This window comes from Chroicocephalus ridibundus, chromosome 13, assembly GCF_963924245.1.
Source record: "Chroicocephalus ridibundus chromosome 13, bChrRid1.1, whole genome shotgun sequence".
NCBI lineage: Eukaryota > Metazoa > Chordata > Aves > Charadriiformes > Laridae > Chroicocephalus > Chroicocephalus ridibundus.
Genome location: NC_086296.1, coordinates 726,124 through 751,115, shown reverse-complemented (window position 1 = coordinate 751,115; position 24,992 = coordinate 726,124). Strand labels below are relative to the sequence as shown.

The 24,992-nt window shown below is 41.1% G+C and overlaps 1 protein-coding gene across 1 annotated transcript; it reads right to left on the bottom strand.

The window, feature by feature from the left end:
* Positions 1 to 578: 578 nt before the first annotated feature.
* YPEL1 (yippee like 1) lies at positions 579 to 23,805 on the bottom strand. The gene is made up of 5 exons (XM_063350901.1): positions 23,488 to 23,805; positions 19,419 to 19,701; positions 7,599 to 7,642; positions 6,042 to 6,150; positions 579 to 5,089 (listed from the first exon to the last, which is right to left on the bottom strand). The coding sequence occupies exons 2-5, from the start codon at positions 19,533 to 19,535 to the stop codon at positions 5,000 to 5,002; spliced, it is 360 nt and encodes a 119-aa protein (XP_063206971.1). The 5' UTR covers positions 19,536 to 19,701; positions 23,488 to 23,805; the 3' UTR covers positions 579 to 4,999.
* Positions 23,806 to 24,992: the final 1,187 nt, after the last annotated feature.

Genomic DNA, 24,992 nt, shown 5'->3' with positions numbered 1-24,992 from the left:
GTGCCTCCTGCACATTGGGAGTCGCTACGAAGCCCACTACGACCTGGGCTCTTGGATGGAGAAGACCAATCTTCATCCCATCCTTGTTACTCACTCCCGGGGGGGGCTTTAGCTCCACTCACACATGAGAAGACCGTTCACCTGATCAGAGGAACTAGAGAAGTTCCTCCCAACCAAAGCAGAAACAATAGATGGAGTGCCAGTGCTCCTCGTGCTCCTCTGGCCTACAGATGGCCAACGTAACGCCACAGAAAGCACAGACGCACTTCTACCATTTCTCTGAAGGTCAGTTTTGTGGTGTGCACAGATTGACTCTCTTTTTGAAAGCACTTTGAAGTTCCATGACTGGCTCACAATAGGCAAAAGCTCTAAAAGTATGATACATTTATCTGAATTCTGGAAAGATTAGTGAAAGGAAAAACCCAACTGTTTAGTAACATTCTTAAAACAACACGAAAATCAGATTCAACCCACATTTTAAGAGCATGCAAAAGCACTGCTTTTCTCTCTGGCCTTATGAGAATAAAGCACGAGAGTCTGAATTAGCAAGAGAAGAAAGCACAAAAATAACAAGTAACTCAACAAAACAATTGAAAGCTTTTATTGTGATACCTCAAGTAGATACAATATAGTGAAACAACAAATGATGTACAGTATTGCTAGGACAAAACAGCAACACAGCCATGTCACCTGTAAAAGAAAGCATTGTAAGGAGTTTAAGAAACAATGAGGCACAACCCAACTGCCATTTATGACTCATGCTTTAGGCCTTAAACCATTTGTAACAGTCCTTTCAAAAGAAACCTCTGAAGTGTCTGTTCCTTTTGCAGTAAGTGTTTATACTGCTGGTGGGCTTAACATGAGTCTCAAAGAAGTACAATAAAGTGTCCAAAAAGTTTAACAACAATTTGAAGCTTCTTCCACTCATCGCCATCATCAGAGAATGGAGATGTTGGACATTTGGTCTGTGAGAGCAGGTCACTGCGGTTGCAATCTGACTGCCGAGATGAGCGCGCAGAGAGAGCTCTACAAGCGTTACCCAGAGGGACGCGCAAGGCCACCAGAAATGGTACACAGCATTCATCAACTCTTGCACTAACTTGATACACCGACACGAAATACAGATGACCATCAGGTCGTGGGTGCAGTGACGACGGTTCGTCAGAACCTCTGAGGCCAGATTTTAATCCAAAGAAATTTCATGAACTGTATTCCCCCTCCTCTCCCATGGATTGCAAAGACTGCAAGCATGCACGGCATACCATGGGATCGGCCGTTACACTAGACCTGGCTAGTGGGAAATTAAGATGAAATTACAACAAACTTCATTAATACAGTTTGTCATTGTAGAGCTTACAAAGAACGAGGGAAATTCATATTCTGGCCCTTTTTACTGGCAGATAAAACTGAGATTACTAGTCTGCTAAAAGCACACAGCAAGAGTGGCTAGGCTCACATGTCAGCAATCCCTCACCAAATTCTGCAGCTTATTTCACAGCAAGTTTGCAACTTAACAGAATTTTTATAGACGGCAGCATTGCCTTTTATTAATCAAAAAGGTACTTAGAGTGACCAGCCAAAGAGTAACTCTAGTGTTTGGAGGCAGACTCAGTCCCGGAACACCATTGTTACAGCCATTATTTTGGACCTAGAGAGAGAATGTGTGGTCAGATTACTAAAATCGCATCAAATTCTGATCAATTACTTTAGGACAGGCGTGGCTTTAGAGGTTCAGAGGAAAAGAAACTTTCAATACGTGTACATTTTTGCTAGCAAATTCCTATGCATCCCAATGAACGTTTCTTCTAAGCCAGCTCATAGTCAGTTCATTTGGTCCAAGAAAGAGCCAGCAAGAAACAAAGGTTCACAAAAGCTTTTTGTTACACTTTATAAAAAACAAAATACAAAATAAATGTTAAGACCAACAATAAAAATAACCAGTACAAGTAACAAAAGTGCTCAAGTTGGAGGGGAAGTAAACTTGCCCAGAGCAAACACATACAAACTTTAAATATAATCTTTAATATATTACAAAAATTGGTTAGAGGGAAAATGCTTTAGTAAAATTTTTTTTCAAGTAAATTTATTTTTCTTTCAAATGACCGCTGGACGGTTCAGTGACCAGACTGACCTCTTCACATCAGCCAGCAGCCATTGCTATCTGGATTCTACTTTCACCAAAACCAGTAACAAGAACTCTCTACATCTTTAGAAGGGGAGAAAATAATCGCTGACGCTGCCAAGCAACACGGGAAGAAAATTCACATATTCCCGCAGTAGAATGAGCCTCAAGAATTGTCACATGGCAGCATGAAATAGCAATTCTGTACTAGTTCTGCTCTTTACTCCTTCTAAGAGTTCACTCTTAAAAGACCAAAAGAAATATTGCTTTGTTTGGTTCTCCTAAAAGCCATAAACATCACATATAGATCATTAACTCTTTATGCCAGTAGTCTGAAGCTCTATGTGCTAAGCACTTGATGAAGTCCCAACCTTTGGCATCAAAGTTAATTAAGGTTTTGGTGAAAATGTCCAGTTCAAAATATAAATAATGCACTGAAGAAAGAGGTTGAATTTCTAAGTAAGACTCAGGCTGTTACAGACAGCATTGACTTACTAACAAGAGATAGCCAAACTCCCAATCTTAGGGAGAAAACTTTTTAATACTTTACATATTTTCTTTAATTTCAACTCTCTACTGAAAAGTAGCCATTACTTTTGTCTTCAGCCCAGCGTACTGCTTCAACAAGTCTGTAGCCAGGAAATAAGAAAAGCCCAAGGATACACAAACTTCACATAAGCGTGTTCACAAGTATCCACGTTGCAACTGGACTTTGAAGCCAACACAAACTTTTTGCTGATAGAAGTTTTAGTGCTGCCTTTGTTGGCAACACACATTACAATGGAGGAAAACAAAACCCCAAGAATTCCAGGTCAAAAAGATCAAGAGACAGACAACACCAAAGCCCATCTCACATTGCTAACAAGGACTTTGAAGCCTGATGATGTGAGCATGGAGTAGTAACGTGTAAGCCACAAAATCCAGACTGAACATGACTGTACCACCTCAAGTCTCTGGACTGAAACCCAACAGCTTTAGCTACTTCTCTAATTCTTACATTTTTAACTCATAGGTATAGATCACGACAACATCTTGAATGCAGTTCAGCCAGCCTGCACCACAGAGAACGCGTACACGTGGGGAACTCTCCTCTCTCTCCTCCTCTCCACAAAGACACCGGAAAGCTGGTTTTGGAGATGTGTATTGCCCCTACCCATTGGCATAATTTTTCATGTATGACAAAATTTCTAAAGTGCAGCAGAGTTCAAGAAAGCCTATCAGAGATTCCCAAAAACGTAACAGCAGCAACAGCACCTATGACTAATTTTGCAGGTGCCATATTAGAATTGTTATTGAGAGAAAATGATTTTGTATTGCAAGGCTTCCGTACTGTTCAGTTATAGTACTTACGTAGTGTTAAAGGTTTTTTTCCAAACATTTTGTCCTCGAACATTAAAAGGATTAAAATACAAAAAGTCTTCAGAGACTGTTTAATTTGAAAATAAAGTTAGCAAATTTATGTAGAGTGTTTCTTTCATAGCTCCTTAGAACTTGCATGCACAGATACCAGCAGCTAATATTGTGCATACACTTTGCAGAAGTTTCTCTCATTAACTCATTCCATTTAAGAAACGGCATGAGAACAAAAGAGAAGGTGAGCTTCATATAAATTTTTATTATAAAAAGGTACTTGGGGATGATTTAGCCAGCAAACCAAGAAACCCTTTCCCCACCCCCAAGTTTTAAAAACTATCTTGTTATTTTATTTTATGAAAAACTGAGTCAAACTTCCCTTCCCTCTTATTACCCCTCCTTTTCCTACAGGTACTATATTAATTTTCATGTCATAGGCTCTGGCCATTTCTCACAAAAATAAATATTTTTGTTCAAATGTAGCAGAAGCAGAATACTTCAACAAGTTTCCTTGATATCAACCTCTTTGTCCAGTGCATTAGGACTATACAGTTACATGGAACCAGCCATAAAACTTTACTGATGCACAAGTCCCTGTTACTGGCAAAGGTACAGTACCAAAACTTTTTTTTTTAATACACCGACTAATGCGTTTTTGTTTTTGGTTTTTTTTTTTGTTTGTTTTTTTTTTTGTTTTTTTTTCCAAAATAGAAGATGCATATATTTTTCTGTCTTTTTAATCTTGCAACCTATAGTTTTATAAATTTATTTTCCAGCAAACTCCTTAGGGAATACGTTGGTCTTAAATGAACACATTCTATAGCATCATTGATTTAAAATCCTTCTAAGGTATTTCATGAAGATAACCAAACCTCTAGCATAACCTTTCCTAACGACTTGAGACCAGCAAACTTCAGTCAGTGCAATGGAAATATTTTTTAAAGTGAGCACTGTACCTTTAACCAATTCACCTACAAGATGTACACAGGTTGTGGTACACTCAAATTTAAAAAAGAAATTAATAACTACAATACTGCATCCTCTTCACTGCCAAACACATCAGAAATTGCTACATATAAAAAAGCACCCCATCCCATACATTCTTTCAGACTGCTCAGATACAGGACTTCTACAGGACTGGAGTGTGGGTGTTTAGGCAAGAAGCATGCACAGCAGAAGGTAGCATTAAAGGCATAGGTCAGAGATAGATGCTAACCAGTAAAATCTGTTTTCAATTAGTGAACTGTTTCTCTAGTTTGAGAGAGTTTAGAAAAAGGTCATCCAAAATGTTTCAAAACAACTGTTCACACAATAATACACGTACAAAAAGAGGGAACTTACACAAGGAGAAAAGGCAAACATGGCCTGAAATAGCCACTTACACTACACTACTCATTTGTGAGGTTTCAGAGTTCAGTGATATTCTCAGGGCCACTCCAGCCAAGCTCTTCCTTTACTTTGCGTTAGTCTTTGTAAAGCACGTTCCACAGAATATTGTCCAAACAGAAGGAAAAAGGTTGTGATTCACTCCCAGCCATTGTCTTTTATCATGTGGGCAAGTTCAATGATAAATTTTCCTTCTTTGTATTTCTGACTGCTCTCAAAAGCATGTTCCTGGAAAGAAGAAAAATCAAGACGCTGCATTAAGCTGGGGAAATTAAGTATTTTAAACATCAAATTTGCATTAAAAATACAAACCAGAAAACATTCCAGTTCCCATCCCGTATCGGTTACACTGGATAAAGGGCAGTAGACAGCAAAGAGAGAACTAAAACGGTTGAGAAGGAAACAGGAGTAAACTTCTCATAAGCGGAATCGGCAGATCCACTGTGCAACCGATGCTGCTTTAGAACTTCTCACGTTCTCTCACGGCTTAGGGAATTTCAATGCTTTTTTTAAGTGAAGGTTAGGAAATGGCGTGTTATGCATGTTCAGTTTCCTTTTTCCCCAGAAGCAATGAAAAAAGGGAAAGGGAACCTTTTCAAAAGCTCTCCTCTATATTCACGATCAGAGGGAATGCATTAGGACAACTTCTTTATCTAAGACCTGAGATACCAAATCAATGCAAATCTTACATGCAACATTTTCAAAACATCAAACTTGCAAAACAGCTGCAAGTGTTACAGGCAACTGTGAAAGTGCACAGATAACTTTCCCAACAGCAGAATCAGTCAGTGCAAACATGCTCAGTACCCTTTATTGTCATTGATATTTTTGCTGTATGAACCAACTTTTGCAACCCAAGAAACTAAAGACCCACTTTGACAATTTCTTCCATCCAGTTTAGTGGATGCGGTTGGTAATCTTGCAAAAAGATATTACAGAAGTATTAGACAGCCGTAATAGCATGTATAGCTCATGCTTGTTTCACAGTTCAGAATGAAGTTATATCTACTCCAGCATTCCAGCAGATGTAGGGAAGCAGAAGTATATTACAGTCCGATACATACAAAAGCACTAGAGCTAACCCACCTAAACTATCAGTACAGGTGCTACCCAATGGCCTACTCAAATATCTGTGCTTCAACATATAAACATTTACTGAAGGCTTAAGTATATTGCTTACGTATTTCCATCCAAGAGTGGTTTTACAGTTTTCACAATAGATATCTGCTACAGCATGTAAACCTGTCAGAAGAACTCTCTCCTCTGCTGGACCACAGCCCACATTTACCCTGGGGAAAAAAAAAAAAAAAAAAAAAAAAAAAAAGAAGTTACATTAATTGCACAAGAACATTTCTTTTCTTACCTGTCACCCACCTTTTCTCCAGAGGACAAAAAATGGTTAAAAAAACCCAAGAAGTGCCTAACTTATTCAATGTTGTAAAAGTAACTTCCTCTGCTACACTGAACTGAAGGACAGAACGAAAAAAGGCTTTTGGTTTTTGTTTTTCAAGTGGTTAGTCCAAACAGCAAACTGTTGGTGATGTCCACTTGCTCCCATCAAAGACAAAAATAGTTAAACTTTCAGAGAACAGAACACTAAGCAGTAACTGGACACCTCTACAGTTTCGGGCTTTTCCTGAAAACCAATTTGAGACCTGTATAATGGAAGTCTGTACCAGTAAATCAGCACCAACAGCTGAATTTAGAACGAACTCCAAAATAGCAGCAAGGAAAAGGCCTCATAAATATTTCTTTGCTACAGATCAGCAGACTAAGCCATGATGAACAAACAGCAATATCAAAACAAAACATCCCATGAAGGACTGCATCAAGCTAGTTTTCTCGTGAGTAAGAGTCTATGCAGAAAACACAAGGCAAGACTAAACCAAGTTTTTACATAGTGTTGTACAAGAGCAAAATTTTGCCATTTTTGCTGTTCTATTACCAAATTCTTACTACTGCAATTATACTAGAAGTCCCAAGTTACCACCGAATGGCTACATTTAAAAAGAACTTCAAGGATCTGCAATCAAATCCTTTGCAGTTATAGTTCCATTATCCTGGTCTAAAATAGACTGAGACACTTAACTGCATTTCTTTTTCCAAAATGCTGCAACACAATAAACTGCTGAAAAATAAAGACAAAAATGCAATCTTGCATATTAGAAACTTAAAATACATCCATTAGCAAATTCAAAGAGGCTTATATCATGGGTAGGACGTGCCTAAAATTGCAAATATTAGGCTTGATAAGATCACAGAGACTTTTGCCTCTAGCACATTTGCAATATTCAAGGTCATTTAAGATGTACCAAGTTTACTGAAACATTAACCTGTAAATGTATCTGTCACACTGGAAAATTCTTCTTTAGACTACAGCAGAGTTGTGTAAAGCAAATTTACAGTCACACAATATATTTTGACTTCTGGAATATCTCAGAATGTCAGCTCTTACTCAAGACAGTTACCATTCCATACACAAAAGGATTTTCATATTAACACCCTCCACTAAACTTTCAGCTATTAGCAGAATCACTTAAAATATAAGATAAACTAAGGGATACTTATGCATCGGCTCAGTAGGCTCTTTAGTAACTATTGCCGGTGAGTAAAGCCGATGTTAGAAAGAACAGGGCAAAGTGCAGCTACATTAATTCCTACCATTTTCCACTTACGAAGCATATTGAAAAAGACGACATACTGTAGGTAGTGCGCGTAACCGTAACAACATACTTACACAGAATTAAAGAGGTAGGCTCGTCCCTGGCTTCCCTGGAAGGACTGCATTAAAAAAAATTGCACTTATTAACAGTTGTGAACACAAAAATCCCCACCAAACAAAAAAATAGTGCCAGAAGGGTGTGTTAGTACGCATATAAACATAATACAGACATAAACTATTTTAGATTAATTACTTTATATCAATTCTTTATAGGGAAGCCTAGTCAGCAAAGTTTTCACCCACATTACATTTTTAGCAATGATTTTAAGTTACTAAGTATCATTGTTCAAAGTAAGATGTCCATAATGCAAACAAAACACACTTTTTCCCCATCCTCCTCAGCAAGATATCAATTCTCATTTTCCTAGACATCCTTCATGCTAATTAAAATAAACTGCTTTTAACTCAAAGGGAATTATTTCCATCTCCTCTGGCCTCTCCCGCTGCACCCAAAAGATTATTTATTCCAAGTTCATTGCACCATTTTATGTAAGACCAGTAAAATTCTGGACTCAGCATAAAACCATCATACTGTATTCAGGAAATGCATCCAAGCAGTTTATAAGCTCTGCTTTATTTTAATAAAACAACTGTTATCATCAAATGCCCAAGGACAGCCATATGCTTTCAAATCTCTCACGTAGATTATGGACAAGAAATGACTGTCAGATTTGTTGGCTGCATCTAAATGAATGTTTTAGTTCAGAGCAGTGGCAGAGTTTTGAAGTAAAACCCTTAAATCAACCACACTTACTGAGGGCTGGTTTGCTTGCAGAGCAGTCTCAGTGCCTGTGAACCACATCTTTGCTCCTTCTCTACCAAACTAAACCAGTAGCTCTTCTACTGTGCCCTCCGCCAGCGCTAATGAAAACATAAAGGCCTGAACCTACGACCACACAGCCTCGAGCTACAAACGTCCCGGAAAAACCCGCAAGCAGACTAGATGCAGCCATAGGTAAAACACGCAAGATGTATGTAAGACACCACTGCTTTCATCTGTTGATTTGTTCCTTCTGTATTGAATTACATGGTAATTTAGACATAGCCATTATTTCCCACTCAAACAGGATCACACCAAAATGGGAGTTTTCCTTTTTTCTCTCTTCCATACTAAATTCCATTTTAAAAAAAAAATCCCTATCTTAATTTCTTTTTTCCAGAATTTACCTTCCCTAACTGCCCTGGTCTCAGCTGGAAAAGTTAATTTTCTTTCTAGTGACTGCTGTGAAAAGAATGTCAATTATACCTACTGTTTTTAGTTGTTGCTAAGTGGTGTTTACACTATCCAAGGACTTTTTTCAGCTTCCCAGAGAAGCACAGACAGAAGGACAGAATGGCCAATGAAATAGTCTACGCCATTGACTTCATGCTCAGTATATAAATGGGGGTTAGCTCGGCACGGTGCCAGGCAGTCAGTGACCCACGTCATTATTATTATTATTGTTTTTCCTTTTCTGTTATTGTTTCTGTTAAACTGTCTTTATCTCAACCCCTCTTTTTTCTCCCCCAGCTTCTTGAGGGGAAAAAGAGGAGGGGTGGTGAGCGAGCAGCTGCGTGGTTCCAGTTGCCAGCTAAGGTTAAAGCATGACACTAGCCTGCCTTCAAAGAAAATTAACAATTTTATCCATGCTGAAGAGAAAGTACAATTGTTTTTAAGAATCCTTGCCATTCTAGTATTGACGATCAAAGATAACTTTTCTGAAACCTACATTAGATCCACATGGAAGGTTTTTGAATATTTTTGAATGGTTTTAGTAACATTAGGCATGGAACCATTGGTGGAAGGACCTTTCTGCAATGGATTCTTCTGCTGACATGTATTTAAGTATATAATTAAAGTCCCTTGACACTAAATCAGATATTTTACCAGTCTAATGATTAGCAACACACCACCAATAACTCTTGTATCTTAACTACTTACTCAGAACAGTTTGCAAGAAAAGATGTAAAAGGGAAATGTATATAAATGAACACTTTTTGATCAACATTAACCAGATTATATACTGCAACAAAGAATGTTAAAAGAAATCCATGACTCTGGACTACTGTAAGTAGCAATGGTGGCAGTGTAGTTATATGGAGCCCTTAGCTACTCATAAAATCTTACCTTAAGAACCTTAAGTTCCACTTAACAGTTTAGAGTGTTAATATTTTAGGATTATTTTAGCAACCATTTAAAAGAATTATTGAGATTTCCATTGACACAACGTATTTCTTCACCTATAGTGAAGACAAAAGAAAAGGTACTCTTCTCCATTAGCCAGAACTGCAAGTCTTATTTTTCACAAGGCAAGGGGAAAAAAAAAGATAGGCTATGTGCTACAGTGAAAGCTAAAACTCCAGGCAGGACTGACCCTGAAAGGAGAGACTCAGTTGGGCAGAGTCTGAACAGCCCTGCCAGAATGTAATCTACCTACCTTAAAACCAAACAAAAACCACCACCACGACTTCAGTTCTCCCGAGATACTCAAACATGCATCTCCATCACAAAACTGGCAGAATGGTACAGTCTGTAGCTTCTATAGAATAAGCAGTGCTCTAAATTTGAGGCAGGGTCTCAATCAATAACGAAGCACAGAACACTTACTGCAGATGGAAACAAAAACTCTTCATGTATATACTCTCAAAAACTGCCCATTAACTTGCCTGAGTCAACTACATGTGAATTTAGGCAACTGCAGTTGTGCAACCCCAAAATTTAAGAAAAAGCAAAGGAAACACTTTAAAGGTCCTATTATTCATTAAAAAGCAAACTTAAACTAGAATTTCCTTGTTCCATGTACCTGAAATTTAGAAAAAGAATTTCCAAAGACATGATGACCATTATTTTTGATTAAGCTACTGTAAAAATTCTTGCAGCTGTACAATTCTTTTTACTGTAAAAATGTTGCAGCCATTTCTCCTTGCTTTAAAAACTTTATGTTGTGAATTACAATCCACAAATCCTTTTTCAAACTGCACCATAAAATACTGTCTCCTATTAAATTAATCATGCGCTAGTTTCTCTATTTACATGTAATTACACATGCCAATCGCATACAAATGAATGTGTTTTCTTGTCTGGTCCTACACAATCACCTTTTAAACTACTTATATGCCATACTTGAAGTTCCCCAGCAAGCTGGGAAAGAGAGAGACTGCAGAACAAATCAACAGTCAGGAGACCTTTTAAACTACTTACGCAATTATTTCTGCCAAGTTTATGTTTAGTCTTGACTTAGTATCACCTAATAAAAGCTCTCCTTTGACCCTGCATTTCTCAAAATTAAGCAGAGGGCAGTAACAGGATGACAGGAATAGCAGAAAAAGCAGCTCTTCCCCTCTTGTTTCATAAGCTGAAAAAAAAAACTCTAGCCAAATGAAACACAAACCGCAGGTAGGAAAGTACTGCTTTAGTTGTTCTTTTTTCCTGATGTATTTTTAAAGATGACTTTTCTTTTCTTGTGCCCTTTGCTTTGTTGCTTTAAATATGCAGGGGGGTTTGGACTAGATGATCTCCAGAGGTCCCTTCCAACCCTACGATTCTATGCTGTACTCTCCTACAGGTTTTTTCCCCTCAGAAATGGGCATCTTCATTGCTTTCTAATTTTCGGGATTATCAGGGTAGAGTGGAGGGAGAGGCAACAAAAAACAGAACCTTTTCCCAGGACAGTGGTTTTAGAAAGAAAATCTGCTTCACAAACATCCCATTGTGAAAAGCTCCTCCGTTCCCACCTTCTCCAGCTTCCTGTTAGCAGAGTTTGGCCGACTCATTTGATATCATCTTTCTCGCCTACATACATGTTTAGAGGCTAAATATTACATTTACATGCCATGGAACAATTGTTTCTTTGCCCAGCTGGGAAGAGCGAGTTCCTCCACGTTTACATCACTCACAGGTAACCTGACAGCAGCCGGTGGCAACTTGTGTTACTGCTTCTGGAGTAGAGAACTCGGGTCTAGGCAACTCAGACTTGCCTTTAAAATCACAACATCAATGTGCCACTGAGCATCTAATGGTTTGTAATCCACCCATGTGGAACTCTTAATACACTGACTGAAGTAAAAGCACTGTAAAGATATCAATTTTTAGATTTCCGTGCCTTTTCATTTTTCTTATGAATTTCTTGTCAGAGCTTGGCAGTCACAGTTTTTTATTCACATGAATAGCCGAGATTTTTTTTTCCCAAAAAACTGAATTCAAACAACACAAAAAGGTATACATCTGTCACATATGCATTCTTTTGACCACAGACTATTGATTTATTATCAGAGCTCTACTTCCTGATGCATCCTATTACTAGAAATGAAAAGCGAGCAGCTCATTGCAGCACCTGAACTGCTTGCTAAGCTTGTGCCTTGGCTAAAACCAGAGTATTTTGCATAACCAGAAACAAAAATTAACACTGAACAAACATTTGTTTTTACCAGCAATAAGTTTCTCACACTCTGCAATGTATGATTTAGTTATACTAATACGAATTTTAAGAGACTGACAGGTTAAACGCCTCGTGTGTCAGCTCCTCAAAGGAAATAGAAGAGAATATTTTAAATGGCAGTGTCAAGGACTAACAGGAATAACTGTTCAAACCAGTCCCTGACAAACTGCTCTTCTGCAGAACAAACATCACCTATGCAAACGCAAAATTTTGCTTTGCAAGATTTGCTCAGCACTTCCAAGACTGCTAGCACTCTACATAAATCATAACAAACCCAGAACATTCTACTAAAACTGTCATAATTCTGAGTCTGAAATATGTGTCTTACCCAGTAGAGAGGAATTAGAAGATGGTGGAAGTGTGACCAACTGTCATCAATAAAGACTCACATCAATCAGGATTTTTACTTAGAAGCTGGGCAATTTATCAGTTCAACTAATATTCACAGTTAAAACAAACTTGCTTTAAGTCTGCTTTTTCATGGTCCTCAATTAATAATACTGCATTGATTTATGAGTTAACTTTGTCCGTAGAAAATGCCCATCTTTGACTAGCTGTCCATTCCCGTAGGAACATCTACAAGATCCATAACATTTTCTTGTTTCAGCACAGCTGTAAATATCTAGAATGTCTGACAGGGAAAGCGAAATTGTTTAACTCTGCTTAGGAACTATAATAAGGTCAACTGCAACAACAGTTTGGTATTATGATCTTTTCACGTCATCCGACAGACCTCTGTCATCAATACATTTTGTAGTAAAGAAACTTTACAAGTGTTTCACTTACACACTAGTACGAACCTCCAGATTTAGACATGATCTATGCTCCTAAATTAAACCCGCCATTACCTCTAACACCAGGATTAGCTGTTTTACCCAGGAGAAGAGGAAGTCTCAGTTTAAGCAGAAGATGTATTTACTGCCCCGAGGCGTACCTAAGGGCGTGGGTGGGGGAAGGGAAGCTACTAAAAAGCTTATGTAATTAATTATTCCCCACAGATGGGATTAGATTGTGTGGCTAGAGATCATGCTCCACGGAAAACATCCAGAGAAACTGCCATCTTAGCATGTATTAAGGGTACAGCAGGCATTATTATAAGCAAGTCAGAATGGCATTAACAATACCTTCCTTAAGCACAGCTTGCAAGCTTCTCGTAACACGGAAAAATAATTTTAAAGAATGGTAAGGAAAGAAGTCCATAAGTTGGGGGGAGGGGGGTTTACTTCATTTTATTGAGTTTCCTTTCATTTTCTAGAGTTCACTTTACAAGCTAAGATGGATCAACCTGAATTAGTATTCTGAACAAACATGCAATCCAAAGAAATACTGCTGGTAAGTCAGAAGACAGTATTCATAGGAACAGTATTCTTAAGGTAAACCAGAAACACATACAAGTGCTTTGATGTCTGAAATTATCTTCTCAGTAAGATGCTTCAGAGGCTGTGAGGATATACTGTCACTTCAAGATTTGCAAAATAAATTCAGAAAATGGAATTCAACATAAGCTACAGACAAGAAAAAGCATCATGGATAAAAAAAAGTATTTGTTCCATTTGATGTTTCTCTCAGATTGAACTCCTCAATACTGCAGACAACTAGAGATAATGCTGCTCAGCTACTTACTAGGCCAGTAATTCCAGATGATCATTCTAGATGATTCTAGAGTAAATATGAAAAAAATTTTTGCAAGTACATTTTCATTTGATTATTCGCTGATTTTAATAAAGCAAGTTACGAAGTTCAGTATGTAGAGAACAACCGTCAGAAACTCCACCCCAAAAACTGCATGCCTGCAGATTTGGCAAATGCTATTGCCGAAGTGAAGACTTTGTCAGGCACAACAAGTTATCTTGAGTTATACAGCATCTCAAATGCATTTCAGAAATAATTATGTCAAAACACCCATAGAGTAAAACACTTGCCTTGCACACTTTCCATCTCCTTTAAGTCTTCAAATCTATTCTTGGATGTTTTCCAAAGATTGCTTCTCTTCTGAAAACTAGATTCTCCCCCCAAGAGAAGAAAAAAAAACAACAAACCAAAACAGAACCCAAAAAACTAGAAGCCTCTTAGAGAAAAAAAAATAGCACCAGAATATTTATTAGATTAAGCCCATTCTCAACTTTTTCAGCAAGAAACAAAAATGGCCTTCAAGCATACAACAGGCCCAGCTATCTTTCTAAGTACTCCTTATATCATAAGCGAAGGGGGATCACCAAATTGAATCAAGCTAAGAACAGCGCAAAGACCACAAACCCTTAAGAAAATCCCTCCTGAACTCATCAGTTGAACAGAGGAGGGCAAAATCACAGATTGAAAAGCAAGGCTAAAAACGTTTTGGCATCTATGTAAGCTGAAGACTTTTCCTTCTCATCAATAATATAACAGGAGACATACTGAATGCCTTGAAGAAGTAAATTTAACCACCAAGATTGTTCTTTTACCCATAAGGTGCAAGGATTTCCCAGGGAAGTCAGTGACAGTTATGTATATATACCTTTATGCAGAACTTGTTCTTGAAAACATTGACACATCTGGTCTCCTCTGTGACTTCATATGACTTTTCCCCCCCTCTGGTCAATATGCTTTGCCACGAATGAGACAGAAGAAAGTGACAGTATTTATACAGGCATCTGTGCAAAGTAATCCAGATTTTCTTCCATCCATTGTAAGATGATTCAACAGTCTTTCAAGCAGGTCAGCCCTGAGTAACAAAGCATTATACTTTGCCATATATGCACTAGGTTCCAAAATGTCTATTAGGTATTTGTATTTCTTTGTAGTTCATTGGACCTTGACTGAATTTCTAAACAATTACTGGAACTTAGTGGGTACAAGCCATTCTCTAGTGCTTTGAAACTTACGCTCTTCAAGAAACATTTGCCACCTATAAAATATTAACTACTACTAATAAGCACCGCACATTCCCTATCATTTACTAACAAATCAGAAGAAAACTCTTTCAATTAAACCTTTCACAAAACTTATTTCATAATCACTTTTAGAACAGCATACCTATAACATTTTCTACAGGCCACAAAGCAACAACCTCTCCTGGACATAAAAGTTTTACATCAAAACTTAATTACGTCAATTTTTTAAAGTTGTTGGGATTTTTAGAATTATTAACATATACTGTTTGGTCACTTTTTATGTGCTATTTGAGCATTTTAAGTCCAATGAGTGCCTCCTATGTCATCCATATTTTGCCTTGCTCTCTATTAAGACCTGCGGTTGCTTGCTGCTAGAGGTTACTTCTCTTCTGTGCCTGCAGTCATAGTAGGATACGAGTCTAAAAATATTGTAGAACCATTTTGGTTGGAAGAGACCTTTAAGATCAAGTCCAACCGTTAACCCAGCACTGCCAAGTTACCACTAAACCATGTCCCCCAGCACCATGTCTACATCTCCTTTACCCATTTGCTCTCTTTAAAGAAATAAAAATCTGCAGTTTCCTCCCCTGTCCTCTGAATGCCCCCCACCGCAGTGACGACTGGTATGTTCCTTCTAATAGTGTTTTTTTAAAAAGCATTTAAAATTCACTTCGAAGTCTTCGCCAAAGAAACACAAAATTCAGCACTTGCAGACTTGTTAAAAGTGCAAATCAGTAGTGCCTAGAAGGTACCTAACATGAGTTAAAAATTACACTTTTTTCCATTAAAAGTCATCTACGGTTTCTTAGTTCTTTCATTACGTAGCCTTCAAATTAGTGTCTTCCCCAAGATTACTGCAATTTAGATTACGGCAGCTGTTCATACACATGTGCATGTGTTCAGCTGTACAGACCAATGTTTGTCAGTATCTCCACCGCCAATGACCCCCTAGCTTGGGATTCCTGTTCTCAGCCCCTCTTCTTCCTGCCCCTCCCTAGACCCAGAAAACACAAGGTTACAGAGTGAAAGTATCTAGAGGTGCACGCTCTAATCACTCACATCCAAGTGGATTTTAACACAAGGCAACATGTCGAGTCCTTTCACAGTTGCAGAGAAAGATAAAACTACAGGTAACTATGAATTCACTTGTGCAAGTAGCACATTTTTATATTGTCTTATTAGTCTGCATTCTTATTTCTAAGCCATTGCAAAGACTCATGGTTTCCATTTTATCACCATCAAGGGCACAAGAAAAAAATAGAGAGAGCTTGATGATTAATTCTAAGGGAAGAAAGAGATCCTGCTGCTCGAACAGAACAGAAATACAATGAAAAGGTGATTCGTGTACACTGCCATCCTTGTCAGACAATTGGCATTGACAGCTCTCAAAAGCAGAACCAACTGCAAATCTGTATTGAAGTCTGGTATTCTGAGGACCAGAATCAAAAGGATGATTGACAGAAAGATGCAGTGCTCTTTGCTTTTCCATGACAGACCAATGTTTAAGAGAAGCACCACTCATTGCATAGCTAATCTTCTCATCTTGAAGTCAGCTACATTACAGTGTCAGGTGTAACAAATGCTTATATCTCAAAGCACATTACAAAGCTAGTTGCAGCTGCTTTAAATTAAGAGCATACCACATATTTTGGCTCTTTTCCCCTGACCATAGAGAAAAAGAAAGCAACAACCACGCATGCAGGAGATGCTGCGCAGGGGGAACACCCACATAAAGCAGTTACAGCCAGGTACCAAATACTGTTACCATTATCTGCTGAAGAATTTGTGGCACGAGGGTTCTAGAGTGATATGGTATAGTAAGATTTTGAGGAAAAAACAGTGACAAAATCTGTAACGAAAAATCATATTTACTAAGTGTTACCCAGAGCTTTTAACCGGGCCCTTGAAATGTATGTGTGTGTGTGTGTGGGAAGTCAGGTTGAGCAGTCCAATTCTCTGCTCCATCAATACATCCAAAGCAGCACAGGAACTGTGCCGCTCTTAGTTAACTTTAGATTGCATAGAACCAACTTGCAACACTTCAGGTTATTTTAAGTATTTTTGCTGCAGCTGTGTAGTTAAAGTAACTAGGATTCCAGATATAGTGTGCATCAATGAAAGCACTTTAAGAGAACTTTAGCAAAAAGGCTTGTAAAAAAAAAATGTTCTAAGGTACACTCATCTGTTAGTCCTCTTCCAGGTCTAAGTTTGTTTACACATGTTGTCTAGGATACTTCTTCAGTTTTTATTTTCCAGGTTAACCTGTGTTTTCATTTAAACTAAATCAAATCTTACTCCCTCCCACCACTCCCCCTACCACCCCCCAGGACAGCACTACTTATTTTTAATGGTCCGAGTGTATCTATTTCTTGGCAGTTGTTGCCATCAGAAGAACTTCTCCAATGCTGGGATATATACAAGTTAAGCTTAAAGGAGGGTGTTGGTTTTTTTTTAAAGCTATGTTCCAAAAACAAGTACAATAGATGAGAAATGTTCTTTTTATTTTATAAACAAAGAGATACACCTCACACTTAAGCATATTTCTCATTATCACAAAGATTGAGACAATAAAATGTGGTCAAGAAATCATATGTTGACAGAATATAGATCAGCTGTCAAATAAGCATATGCCAACCTGCAAGTACAGAAACTTTTATAAGATGTCTTCACTGAAAACTGGAAGCCAGAAATAAGCAGAATCCATATCTAACACCCTTCCCAACACTATTAGAAACACCTTGAAGTATTTTTTTATTTACTAGATGGAGAACTCTCTTAAGAACTCTATTATTTGAATTTCAATTTGATGTTTTAATGTTTGAAATTATTTACAAAGCTATAATATGAACACATGATTTGCTTAACAACATATTCAAAATATTGTGCTGACCCAAACCCCCAAGACCTTGGAGAACAACTGGCTCATGTGGTAACTGCGGCAGTTTAGTCACCATGCAAAAAAAAAATCTTAGTCCACTAAAAGAAGAGCTTCCTATTAAGTATATGTGCTTGGATTGCATTTTCAATTAATTTCTACAGCTAGCAAAGTTTCATTCTTCCTGTAGGCATCTACAACCTGAACTTCAGGAAAGATGAACCCCTCTCATTAGTTTTTGGCCAAGAACATGTAGTGCATAACAAAGCTATTATTGCTTGTAATTTAAAATCCAATGTTGCCAAATAGACCCCTTATACTCAAATTCTGAAATCAACATGGAAACAAATGAAATTCAAACGCATTCACATTACTATTTGAATAGTTCTCTTGTTTTTGCTGACCTTAAAACAAAATAAGATAACTATAAAGAAAGTGAGGAACTTTTTTTCAGGTTAATAGAAGCAAAACAAGTCCTCCCTCTTAATTCTTTCCCATCATTTTGTATGTAGCTAGCTCACTGTTTCACATTTGATGTGTCACATTTACTGTTCCACGCCTCAATACATGTACTAAGTCAAGGGAAAGAGACTGAAAGCAGAGCAGAAGCAAGCAATAAGCAATGCTGCCAAAAGCCATCACCAATTTTACTATTTTAATCAAGAAGTTGTCTTGAGATCTAAAAGATCAAAAAGATCAGTAACACAAGAAAAACTATATGGGGAAACCCCATTACTTCCTCATAACCCTCTAAGGGACAAGCCAGCAGGGATACGTTCTCCTCACCCAAAGAAAATCTCAATTCAGAAGTAGCAGCATTCTTAGTGCTGCTGAACACACAAAGAGGCAGGAGCAACAGATAAAGTTAGTTATAAAGGGTTTGCCACTAAGAATTTTATTTGACAAAAGTTATATAGAAAGCAATTTGTATTGAGGTTTGAAAAGCAAATGAAGTGGTTTTTTCCCAGGACACCATTACGAGAAAATCCATCAGAAGCTTATTTGAAGCAAAGAATGAACCAGTCTGTCAAGTATTTATCCCAAATGTCAAGTTTCCCTATGCATTTCATACATCACAAATCTTGGTTTCTTCCAGCAACAGGTAACGACAGGCCTAGCCTGTTTCAGGCATCCACATATCCTCTACGCTTAAGTTTAGACAGTCCAACTGTTTTGAACACCTCTAGCTAATCATATGCCTTAGGAACTGGCATACAGCTGAAGCAAGTGTGTCTACAGATTCCATAACGGCAGGGGAACATTCTGGAAACAGCCAGGTTTGTGACCTTCAGTCAAATAGAGTCCAAAATAATCTTTATCTGGAATAACCATGCCCAGAATCATTTCCCTACCCAGAGATCCACGTTCTCTTCTGATAGTTTTCCTTACCAGACTTCTCAGGTATGACAGCTCACAAGTAGTACCTACCTGACAGCAGACAGAGGTTGTTAATAGAGGGAATATATTAGATCAGCCTTTATGTCACTTTCAAAAGTTTCCATAATATATCCAGTCCTCAGTACACAATATGTATGACCTAAGAGTGAACCCAGGGAAGATACTCTGAAGGATGCATCAACTTGCATCCCTTATCTACTGGGAGCAGCGATACAGCGATAACCATTTTGGTTAATAAATAATTCATGAGGTCTCTAAACAAGCCACTTGCCTTGGAGATCAATTCATCATGATTGGCTAGGTGGGCTCTGCAGTGGATACAGCTGTAGGTTCGGTGACAGTTTGGCAGGTAAGCCTGGAACGTTTTTGATTTTGTCATTTTTACCATCTCTGCTGGTGGCTCCTCACTCAGCTCAGGGCTGGCACTTGAAGAATTACAACTTTGCTGAACTCGCTGACAAAAGAAACACTGGAATATGCAAGCAAAAGCCGTTGTTGTTCTGGAGTGTGTGTGGCACTTTCCACACCAATGACAGAAGAGAAACAGTCACAACCTGCAGGTGAAAAGAGCAGAACAATTAGCAGCTTACAACAAGACCAGTATAAACTTGTTATTCAACAATTCTAGACACAAAGCAAAGTGTTATTTAGAGCAAATGCCTGGCCCCTTTTTTCTATGAAGCTGCTCAATTCAAGTTCCATTCAACAGAGCAACACGCAGTTCTGTGCCACTAGTAGCATCTACTCCATCACATTTCTAACAAAGGGGGAGACTCAAATAGCTCTCCACGAAACACAAGCACTTGTACAATATACCAGGTGTATTCTTAAGACATCCATGCAAAAAATTACAACAAAAAGGCAGGGGATTGAAGAAAGTGAATTTTCTTTTAAGTTTCAGTGGTCAGTTCCAATATAGCAAGTGACAAGGCACCTTGGACAACATTGGTACATCCGACAATAAACATATAATAAGACACTTGCACTTCAGCTTTCAGCAAAAATCTTGCTGTACTGCATCTGGCTTTAAGTCAAATACCAAGTAAGATGCTGCCACCCTATTCAGGGATCCCTGCCTCCTCCTCTTTCAAGCTCAGCAGAATTATGCCTTTAGGCAAAGGCCTTTTTGCCTAGTGTCCTGATCAAAGCTAATTAGATACCTCCTCACTCTACCAGAACAAATGCTTAATGGATGCTACCAAAATCAGTCAGATAATAAAAGCAATATTCTATACAGAGAACACCCAACTGCATTCTTAATCCTCAGGGTGCCTTTAAGAGACATTACATGCATAAACAGAGAAGGACAGACCTCCCCCCTATGCTGGAGAGCAAGCCTTTTTTAGGGTTTGCCTGAAAATTACAGATTCTAAATAGTCACCACAACATCTACTGATCTGTCAGAGGCCATCAACTACCACAGTACATGCATCAGGCTAATGAGCAATCCAAACACGAACACTGCACCATCACTTATGTCATCAGCATCAGGTGACTGACAGAGTAGGTCAATAGCACAAACACAGAAGGAGAGCCAATATAAAGAATTTACAGTATCATGATCCAGCTATTAAAACAAGCATGCAAAACACTTATCACAGTTGTAAACTGTGTGCAGGGCAGCAGTTAACCACTCTTCTAGCAGTAGGATGCTAGTAATACAAATAGAGCAGATAATGAAAGCCACATAAATTAAAGATTGTTTATAGGAAGCAGTCACTGTGCTTCAAAAGAAGTCTTGTGTAAGTGATCTGTACAGCAGGCCCAGCACAAGAGACAACCACAGCAAGACTTAAAAGGGTTTTGGTGGGGTTTTTTTAATCTTAAGCTTATGATAGCAGCAGGAGAAAATACTCAAGAACTACTGAAGGACCCACTACAAGAAAATTTCCTACACAAAGAATTGCAAAGGCAGAGATAAGCCACAAACAAGACACATAGCAGAACATACACAATCCAAAAAATAAAGCAACAATGGGAACAAGTTGCCATCCAAAGCACATATCTACACATCAGAACAATTGGACTTCTGCTAGTCATTGAAAACAAAGATTTGATAAGGGCTACAGTAATATGTTTGAAATATCAACCCAATAATTAGCACGAAGAGCAAAACTGAATTATTAATATAATCATTTAAACAGATATTAGATAGCTATTGTCCCAAGATAACTTAATTATAGGTGCAAAGGGAAGAGTGATTAGGGTTTAGAGAAAACAGCTTGATATTAAGTCACATTTATTTGAGGTAACAGATTTTAGAATCACTGGATGGTTCGGGTTGGAAGGGACCTTAAGATCATCTAGTTCCCATCCCCCTGCCCTGGGCAGGGACACCTCCCACCAGCCCAGGTTGCTCTAAGCCCCGTCCAACCTGGCCTTGAACCCCTCCAGGGATGGGGCAGCCACAGCTTCTCTGGGAAACCTGGGCCAGGGGCTCACCACCCTCACAGCAAACAATTTCTTCCTGATATCCAGTCTAAATCTCCCCTCTTTCTGTTTAAAACTATTACACCTTGTCTTATTGCTCCACTCCCTCCCCATGTCTCCTATAGGAAAAAAGAAAGAGAAAGAAGACATAGGAAATACAGCCCTGGAAGTTAAACATGATGCTCCCTTTAAGTTCCCTGCTTGAACTCAATGCTAAGAAGATACAGATCCTGTTTAGTGTCACAGAAATGGAAAAAACAGGTTTCAGAATGAAAGGTACCACAAGCAAAGAGGTTCTGACTGTGGATTAGACCCTCTAGATCAGCAACTGAAACGTGAGCTCAATGCTTGCAAGAGTTCAGCAAGTTGAACATGAAAGGAATATATCTTTCTTCAAAGCATTCCTAACAGCTCTTTTATTTCACATTTTTAAAGGCAATACAGACTCTTTCAGACTCAATATACTGAGTCCTTCAACTACAGAAGTTAAAAGCTTCCAAAGCTCTTTTGACAAAACTACTTGAGATTGCGCTCTTCAAAAAAAAGGCAATCTTAAAACACACCGGAAGAGCCACAGATTTTGCTGCCCTGATGTTAAAGGCCAGATTGCAAACATTTCTCAATTTGCTCTAGCAATGGTGAATAAACCCAACCTCGCTTCACCCTGACCGTCCGGAGCAGCAGCAGGTTCCGCAGCTGCTGTCCAGAATCCTGTGAAAGCCGTGTGAAGCCCCGAGACAGCGATTTCTTTATTATTCTCGGCCAAGAGCGCACTCCGGGCGCTCGGCAGCTCGGACTGCTGCCGGTCCGGGGAGCGGAACGAGCTGAGCGCAGCAGCGGGGCGGGGGTCGCGGCCTGGCCCGACCCCCTAAGGCTGCCCGTGCGCCGCGCTGCCCCCGCCGCCCACCACGGCCCCGTTCGGCGGCGCCATGCCCTGGGCTGTCGCGACAGCGCCGGCCGGGGGAGGGGGTCTGCCCCCGCCCCGACAGGGAGGGCGCGCGCCCGCCGCCCCGCCCCGTGACGTCACCTCCCAGTCGGCCAATGAGGCAGGGGAGACGCCCCGCCCCGCGCGGCTCCCGGATGTGTAAACAAACACCCCGGCGAGCGTGGCGGGGGGGCCCGGCGGGCACCGGGAGCGAGCGGAGGGGCCGCAACGCCGCCCGAGTCGCGGGCAGCGCGCGGAGCGACGGAACGGGTGAGAAGCGGCCTCTCCGACATTTCTGGGCTCAGAAACAAATAATGAAAAAGTGACACAAAATAAGCCATAGAGCCCTCGGCCAGCGCCACAAAGCCCGTGCAGGCGCTCTCGGCAAGCCGCCATGCGATGGCTCCCCCAGGAAAAAAAACCGCGCGAAGTTAAAGACCGAGGCGCGCGAGCCTCATTTTCCGCTCTGGATCCAGAGAAACGGCGGGGGGAAAAAAAAAAAAAAAAAAAAGGCGCGGGAGAAAGTTGCCGGCAGCGCAGCGCTGGGCTCCCCCGGCGGCCGGGAGCCGCCGCTCCGAGCGTGGCTGAGCCCTTCCCTCCGCGCAACGGAGCGCGAACCCGCCGCCATCCCCGCAGGACAACGGCTCGTCTTCCCCGGGCAGCCGTGCGCGGCGCCCCCGGACGCGGACCGGCAGACCTGGGCAGGACCGGCCGCACGGACCCCGGGGTGGGGGCGGGGGGGGGCGTGAGGAAGCGAGGCGGAACCTCCGAACCCCTGCTCGCCGCACCACCATCCCCCCCAATTATGTAAACCGTCGGTAACGAGGAGGCTGCCGGCAGCGCTGCCGTCATTTCCAGGCGCTATAAATAGCGCCCGAGCCCTCCTCCCGACGGCAAAGTTGCCTCGGCGTCCCGCCCCCCCCCCCCAAAAAAAAAATTCCACCAGCCCCGGCAACAGCGAGAAGGGCCGGCGCCCCGTACTCACCGCTGCGCCGGCTCCGGGCCCCTTCCCTCAGGGGGCTGGGGCGGGCGGAGCCCCCTCTCCTCAAGCGGCGGCCGGTAAGGGCCTCACCAAAAACACAAAGGGGATAGTTAAGGAGGGGGAGCCGCAGCTTCCCGCGCCTCACAGAAACCGTCTCAGCGGCGGCGAGGGTGTCATAAACGGGGGCCGGGCGCTCGCCTCCCGCCCCGCGGCCCTCGGGGTGGCCGGGGCAGCGCCGCCATCCTCCTCCTCCTCCCGCCGCCTTTGTTTTCCTCGCCGCGGCGCTGCCGCCCGTTAAACCCGCTCCCACGGCCGCCGCCAGCCAATCAGGACGCGCGGCCGCGCGCGCGCGCGCGCCCCGCCCCTCCCTGGGGGCGGGAGGAGGAGCGGCGGCGGACGCCGCCGCTCCTCCTCCCGCCCCCAGGGAGGGGCGGGGCGGGCGCGCGGGCGAGGCGGGAAGCGCGCGCGGCCCCTGGGGCAACGCCGTGGCTGCGGCGACGGATCCCCACGAAGCCCCTGCCTCAGCTCGGTCCTGTCTTCTGAGGAAAGGCTGAGAGACCCGGGCGCGTTTAGCCCGGGGATGAGAAAGGCCGAGAGAGGATCCCATCAGTATCTAAAGGGCGAGGGCAAGAGGGTGGGGTCAGGCTCTTCGCGGTGGCGCAAGGGGTACGAACTGCCGCAGAGTAAATTCTCTTCACTGTGGAAAAACTTCTTCGCTTTGAGGGTGGCAGAGCACCGGAGCGGGCTGCCCAGAGACGTTGTGGAGTCTCCTTCTCTGGAGATACTCCAAACCCGCCTGGACGCGTTCCTGTCCATCCTGCTGCGGGTGACCCTGCTTTGGGGGTTGGACGAGATGGTCTCCAAAGGTCCCATTCCCACCCCTACCATTCTGTGATTCAGCCCAGCCTTTTTTCCAGAGGGGTTTTCAGGGGGATGGCACAGCAACAAGCAGCGTAGGATTGGTTTATTTGTCTGTCACATCTCTTCTGAAAGAAGGTAAAACCCTGGGAGATGAGAGGCCTGTTAACAGTTCAGCGCTGCAGAAAAAACAATTAAGAAAAAATAGCCAGTTGGCGAGTGGAAGATAAGCAGAATGGGTGAGAGCACTTGGTTTGGAAAGAGCTCATTGCCTGTAAAGAAATACACGGGTTTTCAGGCATAAATGAACAATTTTGAAGATTAACGAAACCAAAATACAACTCGCATACAAGTAGTTTCAGAAGCATCCGAAGGCCTGTTAGCAATGATCTTGTTTTCCTTAAAAAAAGTAAATAAAAGCCATCCCCTGGTTTGTTTTGGCTGTGCTCTTCTATTTCCACCAACAAAGAGTACAGAGACACAAACTGAGGGAGCCCTGACGAAGCCGTCGTTTACACTTTGTACCCCGAGGCAGGGCTCTTGTCATGCTACATAAACGCAGCATCAATAATAGTTTCATCGCCTCCTTTTCTTCCTGTCAGTACTGACATCTTTTTTTTTTGTATTTCAAATCTTTATCAAGTGTTTTT

What these genes read in the sequence shown, in the direction of transcription:
- YPEL1 (XM_063350901.1), bottom strand. Translation starts at nt 19,535, where the DNA reads ATGGTAAAAATGACAAAATCAAAAACGTTCCAGGCTTACCTGCCAAAC. An exon ending in ATGATGAATTGATCTCCAAG is followed by an intron (nt 7,643 to 19,418) that starts GCAAGTGGCTTG and finishes TTTTTAATGCAG; the next exon opens with TCCTTCCAGGGAAGCCAGGG. An exon ending in CCACTCTTGGATGGAAATAC is followed by an intron (nt 5,090 to 6,041) that starts GTAAGCAATATA and finishes TCTTCTTTCCAG; the next exon opens with GAACATGCTTTTGAGAGCAG.